Genomic DNA, 20,730 nt, shown 5'->3' on the forward strand with positions numbered 1-20,730 from the left:
CTCCTAAGATGCTGCTTGGCCTGCTGTGTTCATCCAGCCCCACACTTTGTTATCTAGGATTCTCTAGCATCTGCAGTTCCAATTAGCATTAGCATTATTTCAATTAATGGCAATTCTGCAAACTACAGTCAAGATTCATGTCTAAGTGTGTAAGGTAACTGTAAAAATGAAATATGGCCTAAATTTCAGAACAAACACAAAAATTATTTAACATTACCATCCAGCAATTAAGATACCTATACAAAGATTTATTGCCCCATTTCTATCCATATTTTTACTTGCAGAGGGAATTCACTAGGATGTTGCCTCTAGGAATGAAGAGGCACTGAATAATCTCAGGTTATTTTCTTTGGAGGAGAGACGACCTGACAGATGGGTATAAGTTTATGCGGGGCCTGGACAGGATGTTGTCCTTAGTCAAAGGGTCAATAATAAGGGGTCACAATTTTTGGGTGAAAGGCAGGAGGTTTAGAGGAGATTTGAAGAATTTGATTTTCACTGAGAGTGGTGGATGTCTGGAATATACTCCCTGGGAAGGTGGTTAACCTCACAATCTTTAAAAAGTACTTGGATGAGGACTTGCAATATCATAAAATTCAAGGTTATGGGCATAGTGCAGAAAAGTAGGACGAGTATGGATTAAGTGTAACTTTGGCAGTACAGACATAATGGGCTGAAAAGTCTCTTCTAAATTGTATGATTCTATGATTTCCACTATTTTAGCCAGGACTATAGTTAAACCCAGATCTATGCTAATTGATAAAACAGAAACCAAGACACTTTTCTTTGTATATAGAGTTTATTAATGCTGCTTTCATACATTCATACAGCTGCTTTGTCACTTCCATCCTACCTGAACCCCCTTCATATCTATCCAGTCAATTAATTAATAATTGAACTCTACCCACCCATTTAACTCCTGGCTAAATTAGCATTTATAGGTTGTCAAGGTTTGCACCTGGCTTAGCGAAGTGTCACTGTTGAATGTTAATCAGGTTCCTAGGATGTACCAAGGATCCAGGTGGCAATTGAATGGCCAGCTGAGTAACGTGTCCAACATGGGCTTGCCTTTTATTGCTGCTTTGCCAAAAAGGTGAGGTGACCCTGAGTATATGGAAACATTTGTATATGGGCCAAGAAAAACTGGAACGTGCCCTGAATTCCATAAGGACATTTCGAAAGTTTTATGCCCTAGACTTCCTACATTACATATTCCTGCTCTAGCTGTCTGGGGTATACTTTACTCTTGGCAGATAGCCTGCAGGGCCCATGGCATTGGTCTGTCCAATACCTGCTAGCTGTCCCTTTATTGTCTGTTTCAGGCTTTCCACTGGCTAACAGAAAACCAGGCCCAGCTATTAAAGGCAAACAAGATCCGAGAGGGTGAGGGGTGGAGAAGATGGATATTGGGGACTGAGGCTGTCAATTTTGCCAAGCTTTTTTGCACCTGTGAGTGACAATTCACCAAGAATATAAGGACCAAATGTATTTTAATGAGTTCTGTATGTTGTATTTGTTACTTCTAGGAGGCTTGCAAAGTCCACTCTCTTCTTAATCCCATTGTTCGGAATCCACCATATTGTTTTTGCATTTCTTCCGGATATTGAAAACAACCTTGCGGTGTACTTGCGAGTAGGCTTTGAGCTTGGTCTTGCATCGTTTCAGGTATTTATTTGACTGAAGGTTAAAATTATCAATCAGTGAACGTATCCCTAACAAGTTTGTAGTTTTACAAGAACTTGTTGTGAATAATGATCTGTGTAACATGTTGATGGTTTCCAATATTCATTAAAAACAACTGTGATTTTCTGCCATTGGCATTCTAGAAAATTTGCACTGTATTTGTTTGCTATCATTTTGTGACTTCGAATTCAAGTTATTTTTTGGAGAATGATAGGATCCTGATAAGAATATTATACCAATGTACATCTGTTCTTACCATCGTTAATGAGGTGCTTTTTAACCTACAGGGATTTGCTGTTGCATTACTCTACTGTTTCCTTAATGGTGAAGTAAGTCTTTTACTGATTAACACTGTTTTAAATGTCACACATAGTCAGAAGAGATTTTCCTTAACATTAGTAAACATTGTTTTACTTTGCTATCAATAAAACCTGGTTATTCTCCACTCAGGTTCGTTCTGAAATCCAGAGAAAATGGAGACGATGGAGGTTAAAGAAATATTTTGCTGTCAATTTACGCAACCAAAAAACTTCCATAATTGCCAGTGGGGTGACTGGTGCAATCCAAGTATCACTGTTGACGAGGTGCAGTACCATGGATAAACGGGAATTTGCTTAAGAAGCATCATATGTTCTTTAAAAGATCACATGAAATGTAATACTTCAAATGCTTTTCCAAAAGAATATGGGGAAAAATATCTATTCCTGTGAACAATTATATAGAGATTTTGCTGCTATGGATAGGCCAGAGGTTTTAACTGGCCAATTCCACCAAGAAGTACAATTTGTTTTCATGTTGTCCTCCCTGCTAAGCTAGTGTCTGCAGTGTGCTCTTACCCAGGAACAACCAGATTACTGGTATTATGTACATTTATGAGGTTTGTGTGTAGTTTTGTTACAAGTGCTTTGGTATTTAAATGAACTTAAACTTATTCCATGAATTAGCTTTGAGTGAGCAAGATAAAGCTTTTCTGTGTATTGTGATTGCAAATCAGTCTCCCAAATAATTCTTGAAATGTCTAAGTTATGCATTGTTACGTGCATAGGAAAGTGGAAATTTTTACAAGTAACTAAGTGATTTTAGTGTCTGACTGTTAACCTTATTGTTTTGAAACATTGTAACATTTTCACAAACAGCTGAGACGGACAGCCAAAGCCTTTCAGCATAAAAGGAATCTTTCAAGAATCATTGCAAAGAAGTAGACCCTGTAAACTCTTACTGTGGGAAACCAAGTTGTGTTGCCCTTCAGCGTGATTAAGATGTGGTGGCTTAGTGGTTAGCACTGCTGCCTCACAGCACCAAGGACCCAGGTTCAATTCCACCCACAGGTGACTGTGTGGAGTTTACACATTCTCCTGTGTCTGCATGGGTTTCCTCCCACTGCCCAAAGATGTGTAAGTTAGGTGGATCGCCCGTCTGAAATTGCTTATAGTGTCAAGGGGTGTGTCAATTTGGTGGATTAGAGATGGGAAATGCAGGGTTACATGGGTCTGGGTCTGGGTGGGATGCCCTTTGAAAGGGTGGTGTGGACTTGTTGGGCTGAATGGCCTGTTTCTACACTGTAGGTATCCTATGAACTGAGATTTGGAAGGCTGGGAGGTATAATACAGTAAAGTTACAGCCTTGTGATTCTGTTACATGGAGCATCATTACCAAACTGCATGTAGACAGAGGCGAATGTTTCATAGCAGGCTGCCAAATTGAGTTTCCTTAGTAAGGATGAAGAATTAAGTTTACAGAAGCACTTCAGCTTCAGATATTATTTTCATGAGATTAGTGAAGCCAATTTAGTGTTGACAGTCATAATATCAAAGGAAAAATTGGATCTTATTTTACTGCAACTATATAATGTGTCAATAATAATCAGGATGAAACAAGTTCTTTCATTAGCAATACATTTTGTTTTGGTTATTATATCCATTTAATTTACTTAATCCAAATGCATTTGGGGTCCAAAGGAGGACATATCACTTGACCTTGCAACCCAAAGATTCTGTCCTTTTTTCTGATGCATTAGGGTTTCTTGTGGGTAATGGGAAGCTTTTATATTCGCATCTTACAACTTAATAACATCAGCTGACAGGCATATAGCTGTTCTTATGATCCAATGATGTACAATGTTCATCATCATAATTACATCAACATGTATAAATCAGTTAATTATAGAATGGTTACAAATTATTATTGGCTAAATTCAACATTTTTTGCCTAAGTGTCATATGTGGAGTTTTTTGGAACATTTTTGACTTATCTTGAAAGGTTGCTTGCACCCATATGTGCAATGGGATTCCGAAGCTACCCTGCCCAACAGATTCTGAACAGATTCTGAACATGTTGTGAAAGGGGCCGATGGTGTTGTGACATTGACATAGACATTGCTGTTGGAAAGACGGTGCAGAGGAGGGGTAGCCTTTTCCCAGAGAACTGCTAGACCATACTGGCAAACTGATCTGTGTTCGCCACTCAGGTCAGTGCCATATCCAAGGTGTGGAGGATGGCTAGCAATGCCACAAAAAAGGTCAATGACCTTCTCCACTACACCAGGGTATGTACCACACTCAATTTCATAGATTCATACAGCGAACAAAAGGACCTTTGACCCAAGTCTGCACCAACACAACTACCAATAAAAATGTGCCAATCCCAATTTCCTGCACTTGTCCCGTATCTTTGAATATTATGATATTTGAAGTGCTCATCCAAATAGTTTTCAAAGGCTGTAAGATTTCCAGCCTCCTCTACCTTTCCAGCCAGTGCATTCCAGATTCCCACCACCCGTTCAATGAACAAGACTTTTTCCCCAAAATCCTTCTGAATCTCCTGCTCCTGCCCCGACCCTAAAACTATGCCCACTCATGACTGACCTCTCAACCAAGGGGAACAGCAAGTCTCTATTCATCATGTCCATATCCCCCATGAGCTTTAACACCTCAATCATGTATCCCCCACCTCAGTCTTCTCTGCTGTAAAGAAAACAATCCAAGCCTATCTAGTCTTTCCTTATAGCTCCATTTCTCCATCCAAGGCAATGTCCTAGTGAACATCCTCTGTACCTCCTCCAGTGCTGTCACATGTTGCCTGTAGTGACGTGACCAGATCATCATCCAGTACTCCAACTGTGCTCTGAGCAACACTTTGTAGAACTCCAGCATTACCTCCTTGCTGTTATGCTTTCATCAGTCATGGCATAAAGTATCCTATATGCCTTCTTATTCATCTTATTCATATGCCCTGTTGTCTTCAGGGATCTGTGAATAATTACCCCAAGATCCCTCTGTTCCTCAAAATTACCCAGTATCCTGCTTTTCATTAAATACTCCCTTATCTTGTTTCTTCTTCCAAAGTACATTACCTCACACTTTTATCAGGGTTAAATACCATTTGCCACTGGGCTGCACATCCTACCAACCCATCTATATCTTCTTGTAACCTTACAGCCATGCTTCACTATTAACTACTCTACGAATCTTGGTGTCACCTGCAAATTTGCTTATCATTCCCCCCCACAATTTCATCTAAATTATTTATGTGTATAAAAAACAATAAGGGCCACAATACTGATCCTTGCAGCACACCGATGGACAGTGGTCTCCAGTCACTCAAACAGCCTTCTACCACAACCCTTTGTGTGCTATAACTAAGCCAGTTTATGATCTATCTTGCCAGGTTGCCCTCAATTCCATGTGCTTTAACCTAAAATCCATATAAACTGCATCAACTGAATTTCCCTCATCCACCCACTAGATCACATTTCCAAAAAAATTCCAACTAATTTTTTAGACATGACCTCCTTCTGCCAAAGCCATGCTGATTATCTCTAATTAAGTGGGTATTAATTTGCTTCTTCAGAATTTTCTCTAATATTTTCCTGACCACTGACGTGAGACTCACCCAGTCTGTAATATCCTCATTCAACTCTACCACCCTTCTTGTATGTCAGAAATCACACGACATCAGGCGATTGTTCAACAGGTTTATTTGAAATCACAAGCTTTTGGAGCGCAGCTCCTTCATCAGCGTTTTATTTGTTAAGTACAGTATTATAGTAAATTCTTGAAAGTGACCATTTGGTATTGTTAACCATTTTTCACGTGCAAAACTGAAACTTCTTGTGATGGTTTTTCCATGTGAATTGTTTGATTCTTGGTTATTGCATAAACTAGTTAGTGTAACTTATACCTTGTAGTCACCTGTTGCTAATTGTAATGTTTATAAAAGATTTTTCTCTCCATTCTCCATGCACTGGTCTTTCAGTACTTATTACTAAACCAAAACTCCGCAGAAGAGCAAATACTGTGGATACTGAAGATCTCAAATGAAAACGGAAGGTGCTGGAGAAACTCAGCAGGTTTGGCAGTATTTATTGAGAGAGAAAAACAGAGTTAATGTTTCATGGTTCTTCTTTGGAACTTCAGAACTGTTCCAAAGAGGAGTCATTAGGCTCAAAATGTTAGACATTTCTCTCTCACGGATGCTATCAGACCTGCTAAGTTTCTCCAGCACCTTCTGTTTTATCTTCCAGGAGAGGATGGGGGAAAGAAGTATCATTCTGCTTTATGTGTAACAATAATGGCTTAGTTTATAGTTGCAGCGCCTGTTAAACGTGCATTCGATAAATCATAAAGCACGTTGATCTTCTCTCCCCCACAGGTTAGAAGTGGGGATGTTCACTGATAATTGTGCAATGTTCAGCTCAATTTGTGGCTCCTCAGATACTGAAGCTATCCATATACAAATGCAGCAAGAGCTGGGCAACATCCAATGGCAAGTAACATTCATTCCCATCAAGTACCAGACAATGGCCATCTTTCCAATAAGTGAGAACCCAGCACTTGCCCCTTGATATTCAATGGCATTGCTGATTCTCCTGCAATCAACATGCTGGCAGTCACCACTGACCGTAAACTGAACTGGTTTAGCTCTATAAATACTGTGGCTAAAAGAGCAGGTCAGAGGCTAGAAATCCTGCAGTGAGTGATTGATCTCCTGATACCATCCATCATCTGCAAGGCAGAAGTCAGGAGTGAATGAAATACCCCCCATTTAGCTAGCTGAGTGCAGCTCCAACAACATTCAGGAAGCTAACACCATCCAGGTCAAAGCAGCCTACTTGATTGGCTCCATATCCACAATCATTCAAGTTCAACAACAGCAGTGTTTACTAACTCAGTGTTTGAACTCTGTTCCTGAGTTTTCTTTCTGTCTTTCATGGAATGTGTGTTCCATCTGGAAAGGCCAGCATTTGTCACCTATCCTAATGAATCTTGGGCATCGTTTATTTCTGAAATTACTGTAACCATTTGGTTTTGCTCATATTAGGCATCAGTGGAGCAAGTTTAATTGCTTACCCTGCTCTTTTTGTGGCAGAACATGTGAAAAATTCAGGCATTGGCTGCCCACCTTAATTTTCCAATCATATCTGAATTTTTACTGTTGCCCACCAACAGAAGTTCCCTTCAGACAATATGTTCAGTATTAGTATCAGGTATATGTGAAGAAATTTGAGTGAGCTGCATGGCAATGTTTCCTCTAATTAATTCTAAAAAATACACCTCAACACAATTCTGGAAGAGCACTTGCATTATCTCTACATTCATTATCCTAATTCTCTCAACAGTCATGCTCAGAACATCTCTGCGAGTCAGCCAATTTAATGTCAACTAGCAGACAGCTTTATGATATAAGCCTAGTCCCGATATAATTGGTTTACGACCTTCTACATTCATTTTACTCAGAACCTTTGCAGTACAAGCACAGGTGACAGTATCCAAAAGTCTGAATTGGACTGAAATCCAAATCCCAAGAAGTTAAAATACAGAGTGCCGTAAGCTAAAGTGCTACTAAATTCATAAGTATTGCAATTTTCAAATCCTATAAAAGATGCAATTTTTAATTTCTTTTAAAATAAATGATCAGAATTTTCGAAGCTTTTAAATTTTGTTAAATATTAAGGCAATAATCTTCTCACCTATCTGCCTATCCCTTCACTAACATAGTTCACCTACCTTCAGCACAATTAGTAAAATGATTATTGTAATATCACCACAATATTTTTAGAGATAATGAAGTTATAAACACAAGCTGGGGTTATTCTCCAAATTGCAAATTAGCACATATATTTTGGTACTATGATTTGTTGCCTGATTTCTGCATGAAGATTGTTGAATTTTTTTATCCTAATTGAAAATAGGAAAATTGCAGAGCAAGTGTAGTTTTATTGAGTATGCAAAAATAATTAATAATAGCAACGCTCAGAAGTGAGAAAGACCTGGAATACTCTCACTTCACAGATACACACTCAGAGACCAAACAAACTTTTGTAAATGAGGCACTTGTAAGAAAAAGCATCAAGCAAACAAAATAATTCATTTGTCTGCTGAACTTGCTGGGGTTGTGATGCTGTACATGTGAAGACCACTAATGCCATTGATGAAGAAAAGAAAAGATGAGATGAACGCACACCAATAACCTAAACTGATGCCTGTGAATGTAATAAAGGTCCACAAATGAATGGCAAAGACCAGCACGCCAACAGATGTCATGAAGAAAGCCAGGAGAATCAGCCCCGAGCCATATGCCCACTTGCGCCTGGAATAGGTATCTTGACAAATCTGAGAGGTGATCAGCATCTCCAAGCCAAACATTGCAAGCACAGCAGCACACGTGATGACAATCCTTGTGAAAACAAGAGCTGCATATAATCCATTAATCTCAGCAACACTTAAATCTGTTGTACATTGAGGTTTATGGTCATACTCTACAGTGCAAAAATGCCAGAGTCCAAATAGTTTCCTGTCTGCAAACAGCCAAAAACCTGAGCACACAGAGATGGATGTCAGAACAATTGTAATAGTTGTGCACAGAATGATCAGACTCTTTATAAATGTGTCCACTGCTGATTTTCCAGCCTTCCACCCTTGTAGCTCTTCTTGTACCTAGAATGAAATTTACACATTATTAGGTGAGAGACATTACTTCAGAATTAAGGTTCAATGAACTTTACATTTTTGCTTTCAGTTGTTAGGCTCCATTCTACCAAGTTTCACACTCAAGTAGTACATTCTGGAACTGGCTGCAAAATCTCAAAATCCAATATCTGAGTGTGTTCACTGAAGGACTGTGAAATAGACCTTTACGACTACAGGCCCAATTAAGTGATTCAGGTATCATCATGAACCTTGATTGCAGGCCATCAGATGACAGGACAGGGCAGCAGCACAGTCCTCTGTGGGTACAAACAAATTGTAAACATTGAATTTTAAAAGCTTGACAGGGCCAGGTGTCTCCACGTCATTGTCAGTGTTTTACTGCACTCAATTTGTCATTCCCGTTTTAAAATAAAACAATTCACCAATTTTGTGTTGTGTAAAATGATTGCTGCTGTAGTACTGGAAAATGGAATTCTTTCCATTTCTGACACCAAGGGAGTGTTGTTTGTTCCTGGGAATATAGGCTAACTAATGGGCAAACTATCTAGGAGTAGCAGCAGAGAAGCTAATGTTAACGACTGAACAGCAAATCCATTCTCTAAGGTGGATTCTCATTTAAACCCGGCAGGAATGAAAAAAGGAGACAGACAATGGGAAGTAACATTTTGATCAACTCGAGGGGATCTAATGCTACGGCCTTCAGCATAATGGTCACAGACAGGGAAGTACATAGGCAACACCAAATGAGAATGTCTAGCTTCTGCTGGCTGAGAGGGTTACAATTCCCCCTGCTCAGTTGTTAAGTTTGTTTAACTCTCTCAAACTGGTAGTCATTACCTGGAGATTGACTTGTGTTCCTATAAATGGGAAAAGACTGAAATTGTGATTGACCAAGGTAGGACGTACATCTGCTTGAGCCATTCACTATTTAGTTTGTCCGTGTCTCAAGTGTGCATTAAACTTCTACTTCCTCCACATCCCCTGATATCCAAACCTAATAAAAATCTTTGTGCAACATGAGTTACAAATTTCCATCAGTTTTTGAGTGAATAAATGCTCCTTGTTCTTAGTCCTTAATGGCCTAGTTCATATGTTAAGATGATGTTCCATACCAGTACCAGATTTAGGTATAAGCTAACTAAATGACACCTTACGGCCTCACATTATGAGAGACCTTGAAATATGCAAAACAAACGACATTTGAAGGTTTTACAAAACTGGTTAGAAGGTAAAGCAGATGCAAAAAGACAAGCTAAAACACATATATTCTGATATGCACAAAAATATATTTCCGTGACAATCATTATGTGACAAACACATTTATTATATGGCAAAGCAATTATTAGAGTGATAATTATTTGACAACAATTATTATATAATACAGTCCTTCGTAGATATTAAACATGTTTAGAAAGCTTTGAAATACTCCCTGCCTCTATTCAAAAAATGTGGTCTCAGATACTCACATCAATGACTCAAATTGCTAAAGCACAATGCAATGACATAAAGCAATACGTTTCTCATAAAGCAATGCCTTCACCTCTGACATTTACATGATTCATTTAGATGTTTTCATCACTAAACAAAAGTGCTCATATGACACTTTTAAGATAATAAAAGTTGTTATTACATTTTGTAAAGTATTTTCTTTTAAAATGTATTTTCTAAAAACTATTAAAGCATAAAAAACACTCCTTTCTCTCCATGCCATTAGATAAATACAGCATTAAATGTACACATTGCAATTTTTACTTTTGCTTTAGCTTTACTTGTAAAAATGGAGGATTATGTTCGTAGAATATTTCTGGGGTTTAATTCTCTCATTATAGACAGACCTGTTAAAAAATGAATTTAACATTTGAAAGTTGCTGCCAGAACAGAAAAAAAAACAGGCAGCAACTGAAGGGAAGCTGAAGCAATTACTGAACATTGACTGTTATTTCAGTATAATAAAAGGTAGAAATGCATAATCAAGTGAATTAGCCAGGCCCACATCATCCACCCCTCCTACTTGGATAGATGATACAAATGTGTATGTGACTCCTGCACCTGGCAAGTTACCAAGTCTGAATTACCAAATAAATAAAACAGATTTACAACATCTAAAGATCTTGGTTTCCAGGGTATCTTGAGTAAGCGTGTTATTTCATTTTAGTTACAGAAAGATCCCTCGGAGTGCCAACATTAGAACGGCCCATTTCAGAAATCGAAGTGACCATTCAAAGACCCAATGAGATGGTGTTCAAAAGGATTATTTTGTTTAACAAAGATTAATGTCAAAAAATACACTCATGAGTGGCTAGTGTACTCTCCAACAACAGGACATTTTAGGTTTATTGTTTTGACTGCAAGCATTTCTTAACATTATCAACAGCACTCAATAGACATGGGTTTAATGACTGACAAAATCCTGTTGGAATTCAAAATCCTGAGAACTCTGCAGAACATGAAAAAGCATTACTTACATATTTGATCAGGTTAACCTTGGATTCAAATCTGGAGAAACGATTGAAAAGGAGCAACAGCACTGGAGCCATGGAGTTGAAAATGTTGTTGCATTGGTGTGTACATGAGCAAAATGTGAATCAGCTTTTTGGAGTGTTTAATAAAAAGTCTGGCTTGCCACATAATGGGAATGTTCTGGGCTTGTTATAACTCATTGCTAAGTTTTACCCATTTTTTGCTAACCATTTGCATGGGACAGCATGGTGGGTCAGTGATTGGCTCTGCTGTGTCTGTGCCAGAGACCCAGCCTTAGGTGCCAGTCAGTGTGGAGTTTGAAAGATAGTAGGAACTGCAGATGCTGGAGAATCTGAGATAACAAGGTATGGAGCTGGATGAACACAACAGGCCAAGCAGCATCAGAGGAGCAGGAAAGCTGACGTTTCGGACCTAGACCCTTCATCAGAGAGGGGGATGGGGAGAGGGTTCTGGAATAAATAGGGAGAGAGGGGGAGGCGGACCGAAGATGGAGAGAAAAGATGATAGGTGGAGAGGAGAGTATAGGTGGGGAGGTAGGGAGGGGATAGGTCAGTCCAGGGAAGACGGACAGGTCAAGGAGGTGGGATGAGGTTAGTAGGCAGGGAATGGAGGTGCGGCTTGAGGTGGGAGGAAGGGATGGGTGAGAGGAAGAACAGGTTAGGGAGGCAGAGACAGGCTGGGCTGGTTTGAGGATACAGTGGGGGGAGCGGATGAGTTGGGCTGGTTGTGTGATGCAGTGGGGGGAGGGGATAAACGCAGTTCCCATTATCTCTGAAACTACCATCCCTATCTGGTCTGGCCTACATGTGACTCCAGACCCACAGCAGTGCGGCTGACTCTTAACTACCCTTTGGCCAATGAGTGATGGGCAATAAATACCGCCTATCCAGCAATACCCTCAACCCTGAATTCATAAAGGAAAGACATGCGGACAATGCGGGTGAACCGTGGTAAATGCAAGGTTACAGGGGTCTGGGTGGGATGCTCTTCAGAGGGTTAGTGCAGATTCAATGGGGCTGAATGTTCTCTTTCCACACTGTAGGAATTCTTTGTTGTGCAATGCTATGGGGGCAGTGGAACTGTAAAGTCTTCTTGCCTCTTTTTTAAAATTGTGATGTGGAGGTGGCAATGTTGGATTGGGATGGACAAAATCAGAAGTCACACGATATCAGGTTATAATCCAACAGGCTTATTTGAAATCGCAAGCTTTTGAAGAACTGCTCCTTTGTCAGGTGAAGTGACTGACGAAGGAGCAGCACACAACTTGTGATTTCAAATAAACCTGTTGGACTATAGCCTGATGTCGTGTGACTTCAAAAACGTGCTGATACAGTTTATGGTTAAAAAAGATGATCTATTTCTGGATGTCTTGAGAAAAACTGGATGTGTCAATTTATCAGATCCTTCATATGTTGATCAATCGCATTTTTGGAAGATATGTCTAACTTAATGGTGATTTTCCTCTTTAATACTTTCTAACTTCGCTTGAATAAGAAAACTAATGGAGAATGTGTGGGCAACACATTACCAGATTGCCTAGGCAATGACTACAAAGTTAATGTCAGTCTGTGCAGAGAGTACAATAATGCAGCGAACATGGCAGGAATCGAAACAGCACACAGCAAAACACTGAGAGAAAAGATCAGTATTGTGTATAAATTCAATATGCTGGGCATTCATTGAATCTTGTTGACCCTGCTGCACTCATCATTGTCAAGATGCAATGAATGTACTTAATGTTAGTTCTTCTCTCTCTTTACAAAACTCTGATGAGTACTCAAATTATTTTTTGGTCCTGATTCCACTGTACAAAACATCCCTCAAACAACAGGTGTGAAGCACATGCAAAGGTTGCTTAAGGCATAGCGGAGAGTTACAGTTTAATTGCTGATGCTCTTACTCATCTTCATACTAACGACAATGAAAAAGGTGACACAAGGAAAGAAGCTGGCATACTGCCGAAGAAAATGGGGGAATTAGAGACGGTGTTCATGTTGAAACCTTGGAATTATTTGTTAAATCAGTTCCACAAAAGCAGCAAGGCCATAAAGAATGCACGTATGGCCCTCAGAGTGTATGCAAGCCTTTACATTATAGAACATAGAACATAGAAAAGTACAGCACAGTACAGGCCCTTCGGCCCACGATGTTGTGCCGTGGAATAATCCTAATCTAAAAGTAAAATAACCTAACCTACATTCCCCTCAATTCACTGCTGTCCATGTGCATGTCCAGCAGTCGCTTAAATGTCACTAATGACTCCGCTTCCACGACTACCACTGGTAAAGTATTCCATGCGCTCACAACTCTCTTGAAAGAAGCCACAGAAAATTATGATGGAATTGAACTCAAAGCAAAAGGAAACCTGTCTGAAGTAGAATACAAATGTAAGAAGAAAAATAATGAGAAAAAGGCAATAATAATAATGCACCTGATGTTGATGAAATACTTGCCCCAAGAGACAAGATCAAATGAAATCCTTTATTCTGATGATGAATTGCTTTAAGCTAGATGGTGTCATTCCATCACACTTCTGACTTGCGCTTTGTAGATGGTGGACAGGCAATAGGGAAGGAGCAATTAAATTCACTGCAGGATTCCTAGTCTCTGACCTGCTCTTGTAGACAGTATTTATTTGGGGGATAGTCCAGTCCAGTTTCTTTTCAATAGTAACAACCAGTATGTTGATAATGGGGGATTCTGCTACAGTGACGCTATGAATGTCAAGGAGCAATGGTTAGATTCTATTTTGTTGGAGACAATCATTGTTTGGGACTTGTGTGGTGTGAATGCTTCTTGCCACTATCAGTCCAGGTCATGAGATTGTCCAAGCACACACAGATACCTTCAGTATTTCAGGACAGCAGGCAGGCTTTCAAAGCTGGACTGTCAATATTAGGCCTCCAGTAGCAAGGGAGCTGCAGCTTGCTGTCACAGGTAATGGACAGAGTTGATTCCTCTATATTCCCTGGAATGGTTCAGGTTCAGGTTCAGGGTTGTGCCAAAAAACTCACGTGCCAGTTGACAGCATAACATTATGTGCCCGCCCAACTCTACTATAAGACTCGATGGCAGGGTGAAAATTCTGCCCTCATTATTATTATGGTGAATTATTATTACAGAATTATTACTGTGCAGAATTGTCAGTGTTACTAGTCAGAAATTGGGAAAGTGTACACTACTAGTGAGAAATTTAGTTATTGTGGAAACTGTTGCAGAACTCTCAATACATTGAAGTGCATGATTAGTGATGGAAGCATGCAGCACATGCAAAATTGTACTGTCTCTTATTTCAATAGGATAGTCTGGCAGGGCTCTTTTTATTGTCAACTGGCAGCTTTTCAGCTATTGGGTTGGTGGGAATAGGACGTCAATGATTTCTTTTAAAGGCATTGATATAGTGAATGGATTTACTTTTAGAACAAGAATAATGGAAAGCAAATGTGTTGAAGGAAGGTTTTCCAATCCAAGATGTCATCAAGAAGACAAAGTGTGAAGCTGGATGAACACAGCAAGCCAAGCAGCATCTCAGGAGTACAAAAACTGATGTTTCGGGCCTAGACCCTTCATCAGAGAGGGGGATGGGGCGGGGTTCTGAAATAAATAGGGAGAGAGGGGGAGGCGGACTGAAGATAGATAGGGGAGAAGATAGGTGGAGAAGAGAGTATAGGTGGGGAGGTGGGGAAGGGATAAGTCAGTCCGGGGAGGACGGACAGGTCAAGGAGGCGGGATGAGGTTAGTAGGAAGGAAATGGAAGTGCGGCTTGAGGTGGGAGGAGGGGATAGGTGAGAGGAAGAACAGGTTAAGGAGGCGGGGACGAGCTGGGCTGGTTTTGGGATGCAGTGGGGGGAGGGGACGATTTTGAAGCACGTGAAGTCCACATTGATACCATTGGCCAGCAGGATTCCCAAGCAGAATATGAGTTGCTGTTCCTGCAACCTTACGGTGGCATCATTGTGGCACTGCAGGAGGCCCATGATGGACATGTCGTCTAAGGAATGGGAGGGGGAGTTAAAATGGTTCGCGACTGGGAGGTGCAGTTGTTTGTTGCGAACCGAGCGGAGGTGTTCTGCAAAGCGGTCCCCAAGCCTCCGCTTGGTTTCCCCAATGTACAGGAAGCCACACCGGTTACAGTGGATACAGTATAACACATTGGCAGATGTGCAGGTGAACATCTGCTTAATATGGAAAGTCATCTTGGGGCCTGGGATGGGGGTAAGGGAGGAGGTGTGGGGGCAAGTGTAGTACTTCCTGCGGTTGCAGGGGAAGGTGCCGGGTGTGGTGGGGTTGGAGGGGAGTGTGGAGCAGACAAGAGAGTCACGGAGAGAGTGGTCTCTATGGAAGGGAGACAAGGGTGGGGATGGAAAATTGTCTTGGGTGGTGGGGTCGGATGGTAGATGGTGGAAGTGTCGGAGGATGATGCGTTGTATCCGAAGGTTGGTGGGGTGGTATGTGAGAACAAGGGGGATCCTCTTAGGGCGGTTATTGCAGGGGCGGGGTGTGAGGGATGTGTTGCGGAAAATGCGGGAGACGCGGTCAGGGGCGTTCTCGACCACTGTGGGGGGAAGTTGTGGTCCTTGAAGAACGTGGACATCTGGGATGTGCGGGAGTGGAATGCCTCAACCTGCAAACAGATGGGGCGGAGGTGAAGGAATTGGAAATAGGGGATGGAATTTTTGCAGGAGGGTGGGTGGGAAGAGGTGTATTCTTGTTAGCTGTGGGAGTCGGTGGGCTTGAAATGGACATCAGTTACAAGCTGGTTGCCTGAGATGGAGACAGAGAGGTCCAGGAAGGTGAGGGATGTGTTGGAGATGGCCCAGGTGAACTGAAGGTTGGGGTGGAAGGTGTTAGTGAAGTGGATGAATTGCTCGAGCTCCTCTTGGGTGCAAGAGGCGGCGCCGATACAGTCATCAATGTAACGGAGGATCCCCACCTCCCCACCTATACTCTCCTCTCCACCTATCTTCTCCTCTGTCCATCTTCGTTTGCCTCCCCCTCTCTCCCTATTTATTCCAGTTCCCTCTCTCCATCCCCCTTTTCTGATGATGGTCTAGGCCTGAAACATCAGCTTTTGTGCTCCTGAGATGCTGCTTGGCCTGCTGTGTTCATCCAGCCTCACACTTTGTTATCTTGGATTCTCCAGCATCTGCAGTTCCTATTATCTCTGTCATCAAGAAGAGATAGCTGACTTTTGCTCCTGATGACAGAGAAGTGACTAGGTAAGTGGCACAACAACATGAGCTGAGATGACAGAAGAATGTTATCTGCACTGTGCACAGAAATCAAAACGATAATGATGAATTGCTGGTGAACCTCCTGAATTACACCTAGAAACTCCTGCCTTTGCAGTTCCACCATCTTCCCCACTAAGGTCTCCTTCATGAATTGAATTCAATACAAAAAAGTCTAACGATGATCGTGAAACCATTCTCAATTGTTGGAAAAAATACCCATTTAGTTCATTAACATCCTTTCGTGTAGAAAACTGTTGTCCTTATTTGGTCTCGACTATGAGTGACTCCAGACCCTCTGCTGACTGACTCTGAGCTGCCTTCTGCGCCTTTAAGGATGAGCAATAAATGCTGGCCTAGTCAGCAATACCCAAATCCTGTGAATGATTTTTTAAAAAGTGATCCCATAAGAAAGAATGTTGCCTTGGTCAGAGAGGGATAAACTAAATATTACTTAGAAACTACCTTGCTAGTTAAAACTAATTCATCTAAGAACCTGATCACATGACAAACCTCTGGCCTTTGAGGGGAAAGAAAAGGTTTAACTGTACATTTTTATAGTCTTGTTTCAGTTTGGTAGAGATCAGTTTGCTGTTTACATCAAGTCAGTCTGCTAAGAATCAAACTGGGAACTCCAGGCTTAGCTAAGCCTGCATCTAGTCTAAATCTTCAACTTATAACACTTCAAGGAAAGTGACAAACAGTGGAAAATAACAACTTTACTGCACTAAGCCTTTGTCAACTTCGAAAAGAATTCCACAACTTCAACCTGAATTTGAATGCCAATTGAAAAGACGACTTCACTGGACACTGACCTTCTGGACTCAGTCAAAAATCAAGTGAACTACCCACCATATTGCTAAACTAAACTTAAACTGTAATCTCTTTCATGTTCTTTCCTTCATGTTTGCTTGTATATGTGTCAATCATTCTCTGGGTTTGCAAGTATGAAGGAAAAGGTATATCTTTGTTTTAAGATGTAAAGAGTTTTCATTAATTTTAAAATTAGTCTTCAGAGGGGGCTCTGGAAGACATTTCTTTGGAAATAGGCAGTGGCATATCAGGAGAAATGAAAAATTACCTATGCTTAAGGTCAGAAGAGGAGAATAGAATTGTTCAACTCCCTGCTGTGTACAATATGTGGGCAAAACGGATTGAGCCCAGCAGAGAGGTGCCAAGGGAGCAGGATACTCTTGCAACCAGTGAGTGGAGTGAGAGACCATAGCATCAGTCAGACAGACAGTCTTCATTGAAGGGAAGCGGGTGCTGTTGAGGGCAGGTGGAGCTTCTATAGGACAGCCAGTGACACCAACGGCCCTGTCCGTGAGCCACAGAATGCCTGACTTAATAGATCCACAATCTGAGCCCACAAGGAGGTGGTCAATGTTCACAAGACAGCTCCCCAATGGTCAGAAGGTCTCACCACTGCTGGTAAAATGTAGGTATATGGTATTGATTCAGATGACCACTCCTGTCACATTTTATTGCCACCTCTACTAGATTGTGGTACTGAATGAGGATTGTTCAAGGTAGTCTGTTGCCACTAATCTTCTCGTCTTTGTTTTATCTCGGGCCCATCTAATTATGAGTGATAGAGTATGCACCAACAAAGAAAGGATATGCTGAAGAGGAACGGTCTTTGAATAACAAGTTTACTCCACAAAAGCAACAAGTACAACCACATTTCGTCAGGCACAATTATTCGGAACTTAAGCAGCTGGTACAGATATAACTGCTGCCTTCAAAAGCTACAGCAGCATTTATTACCTCCACCCGAAGACTGTAAAAGCTTTAAAATCAATGGAACTAATGCAACAATGAACAGTAGCCTTGTTCAGAACCATAACCTTACACAACAAGTGGCAATGGGCAACATTTAACGGGGCTTGCAGGTCAGAACAGCGATGCTAACAAAGAGCTGAAATGGCTTGTGCAATTTTATCAAACCTTGCCTCACCTCTTGGAAGCCTGTAAAATGCTGGCAGTTGTCACCTTTTTAGGCAATGTATTGTAATGGAAAGGTATCAGGTTCCTTTACACTTTAAGCCTCAAAGTTAGAATCTGTATTCATCACCCAAAAGGGGAGATGATGGCCTAGTGATACTATTCCTAGACTATTCATCCAGAGAACTTGGGAATGCCCTGGGGACCCAGGTTCACATCCTGCCATGGCAGATGGTGGAATTTGAATTGCAAAAAATATCAAGAATTATAAGTCTAATGATGGCCATAAAATCATTGTAAAATCTCAGGAAAAAAAGCATTTGGCACATGAATGTCCTTTCCGGAAGGAAACTGCCATCTTTATCTGGTCTGGCCTACACATGACTCCAGATCCACAGCAATGTCATTGACACTTAACTGTCCTCTGGGCAATTAGGAATCGGTAATAAATGCTGGACTGGCCAGTGATGCCTACATCCAGTGAACAATTTTTTAAAAAATCTGCTCACCTTTTATGTTATTTTTCCTTCACTGACAGTTTTGAACAACTTACCCTGCAGACATTAACAAATACCATCAATTCCCTTATATGACTGATGTCCTAGGAAACATGCTCCAACAGTTCAGGAATGAAAACTTTCACAGTTACACTGGTATTCATCCATCACAAATATCCAAGGTAAGAAACCAATCTCACCTAGTTGATACAAAGTGTGAATATCAATAACAGTTCAAGCTGGAATTTGAAAACACATTCTTACTTATCTTCTGGTACTGTTTATTTTGGCAATGTTGAAATTTAATACATTTGCATTAGGAACATGGTAGATGATGTGGAAAGGAAGCAAAGTGGTCAAAAGATAATTATGACATTATGTGTGAAGCTGCATGAGACTGTTGTTGCAGAAATGGTATTTTAACTAGAGTAGTAAATAAGGAGTTTTTCACATCCATGAATCAGTGGTCAACACTGACAACTCTGGGATGTGTTTTGAATTCCTAAACACTCATAAAGTGAAAGTGTCTCTCTGCTGACTATAAGGACCTTTAAGAACTGGGTTTGTTAAGTTCTAATGTATCTATTCCTGTGTGTATGGCCATGATAACAACTAAGCACAAAAATATAAGTTCGCAATCTCAGACATGGAAACCAAAGTCTGAGGTGGATAATTGGAATGTTTCAAATTGTGCAGCCTGTATTCAGTTTTTGAATGTTACGGTTGAATGTTAAATTCTACAGGCTGTGGTAGACTTAGTTTTATATTATGCCTCTCCACTGTCAGTATTCTGCAAGGACCATTCCTTCCTTGATATCTTGGTCCATTCCATTATTCCTAACAACTGAGGTGGTATGGGCTGAGGTTAGAAACAGGAAAGGAGAGGTCACCCTGTTGGGAGTTTTCTATAGGCCTCCGAATAGTTCCAGAGATGTAGAGGAAAGGATAGCAAAGATGATTCGCGATAGGAGTGAGAGAGACAGGGTAGTTGTCATGGGGGACTTCAACTTTCCAAATATTGACTGGGAACACTATAGTTTGAGTACTATAGATGGGTCAGTTTTTGTCCAGTGTGCGCAGGAGGGCTTCCTGACACAGTATGTAGATAGGCCAACAAGGGGCGAAGCCACATTAGATTTGGTACTGGGTAATGAGCCCGGCCAGGTGTTAGATTTGGAAGTAGGTGAGCACTTTGGTGCTAGCGATCACAATTCTATTATGTTTACTTTAGTGATGGAAAGGGATAGGTGTTTACCACTGGGCAAGAGTTATAGCTGGGGGAAAGGCAATTATGATGAGATTAGGAAAGATTTAGGGAGCATAGGATGGGGAAGGAAACTGCAGGGGATGGGCACATTAGAAATGTGGAGCTTATTCAAGGAAAAGCTCCTGTGTGTTCCAGGTAAGTATGTGCCTGTCAGGCAGGGAGGAAACTGCAGAGCGTGAGAGCCGTGGTTTACAAAGGAGGTGGAATCTCAGGTCAAGAGGAAGAAGAAGGCTTATGTTAGGATGAGATGTGAAGGCTCAGTTAAGGCGCTTGAGGGCTACAAGGTAGCCAGGAAAGACCTAAAGAGAGAGCTCAGAAGAGCCAGGAGGAGACATGAGAAGTTGTTGGTGGATAGGATCAGGGTGAACCCTAAGGCTTTCTATAAGTATTTAAGGAATAAAAGAATGACGAAAGTAAGATTAGGGCCAATCAAGGATAGTAGTGGGAAGTTGTGTGTGGAGTCAGAGGAGACAGCGGAAGCGCTAAATGAATATTTTTCAACAGTATTCACTCTAGAAAATGACAATGTTGTCGAGGAGAATACTGAGATACAGGCTACTAGACTAGGTGGGATTGACGTTCACAAGGAAGAGGTATTGGAAATCCTACAGAGGGTGAAGATAGGTAAGTCCGCTGGACCGGATGGCATTTATCCTAGGATCCTCTGGGAAGCCAGGGAGGAGATTGCCGTGCCTTTG

The 20,730-nt window shown here is 41.1% G+C and overlaps 2 protein-coding genes across 2 annotated transcripts in view; one reads left to right on the forward strand and one right to left on the reverse strand.

Annotated features, from left to right (window-relative positions):
- The window catches only part of LOC125454023 (secretin receptor-like), a 68,809-nt gene extending 66,425 nt beyond the window's left edge, over window positions 1–2,384 (forward strand). The window contains exons 11-13 of the mRNA XM_048534263.2: window positions 1,527–1,665; window positions 1,971–2,012; window positions 2,134–2,384. Of these exons, the coding sequence (XP_048390220.1) occupies window positions 1,527–1,665; window positions 1,971–2,012; window positions 2,134–2,301 (349 nt within the window). The 3' untranslated portion in view covers window positions 2,302–2,384. The remainder of the gene's footprint in view (window positions 1–1,526; window positions 1,666–1,970; window positions 2,013–2,133) is intronic.
- A 3,258-nt stretch (window positions 2,385–5,642) lies between these two features.
- The window catches only part of tmem37 (transmembrane protein 37), a 46,091-nt gene continuing 31,003 nt past the window's right edge, over window positions 5,643–20,730 (reverse strand). The window contains exon 2 of the mRNA XM_048535146.2: window positions 5,643–8,618. Within this exon, the coding sequence (XP_048391103.1) occupies window positions 8,049–8,618 (570 nt within the window). The 3' untranslated portion in view covers window positions 5,643–8,048. The remainder of the gene's footprint in view (window positions 8,619–20,730) is intronic.

Source organism: Stegostoma tigrinum, chromosome 7 (genome assembly GCF_030684315.1).
Source record: "Stegostoma tigrinum isolate sSteTig4 chromosome 7, sSteTig4.hap1, whole genome shotgun sequence".
In the NCBI taxonomy this organism is placed as follows: Eukaryota; Metazoa; Chordata; class Chondrichthyes; order Orectolobiformes; family Stegostomatidae; genus Stegostoma; species Stegostoma tigrinum.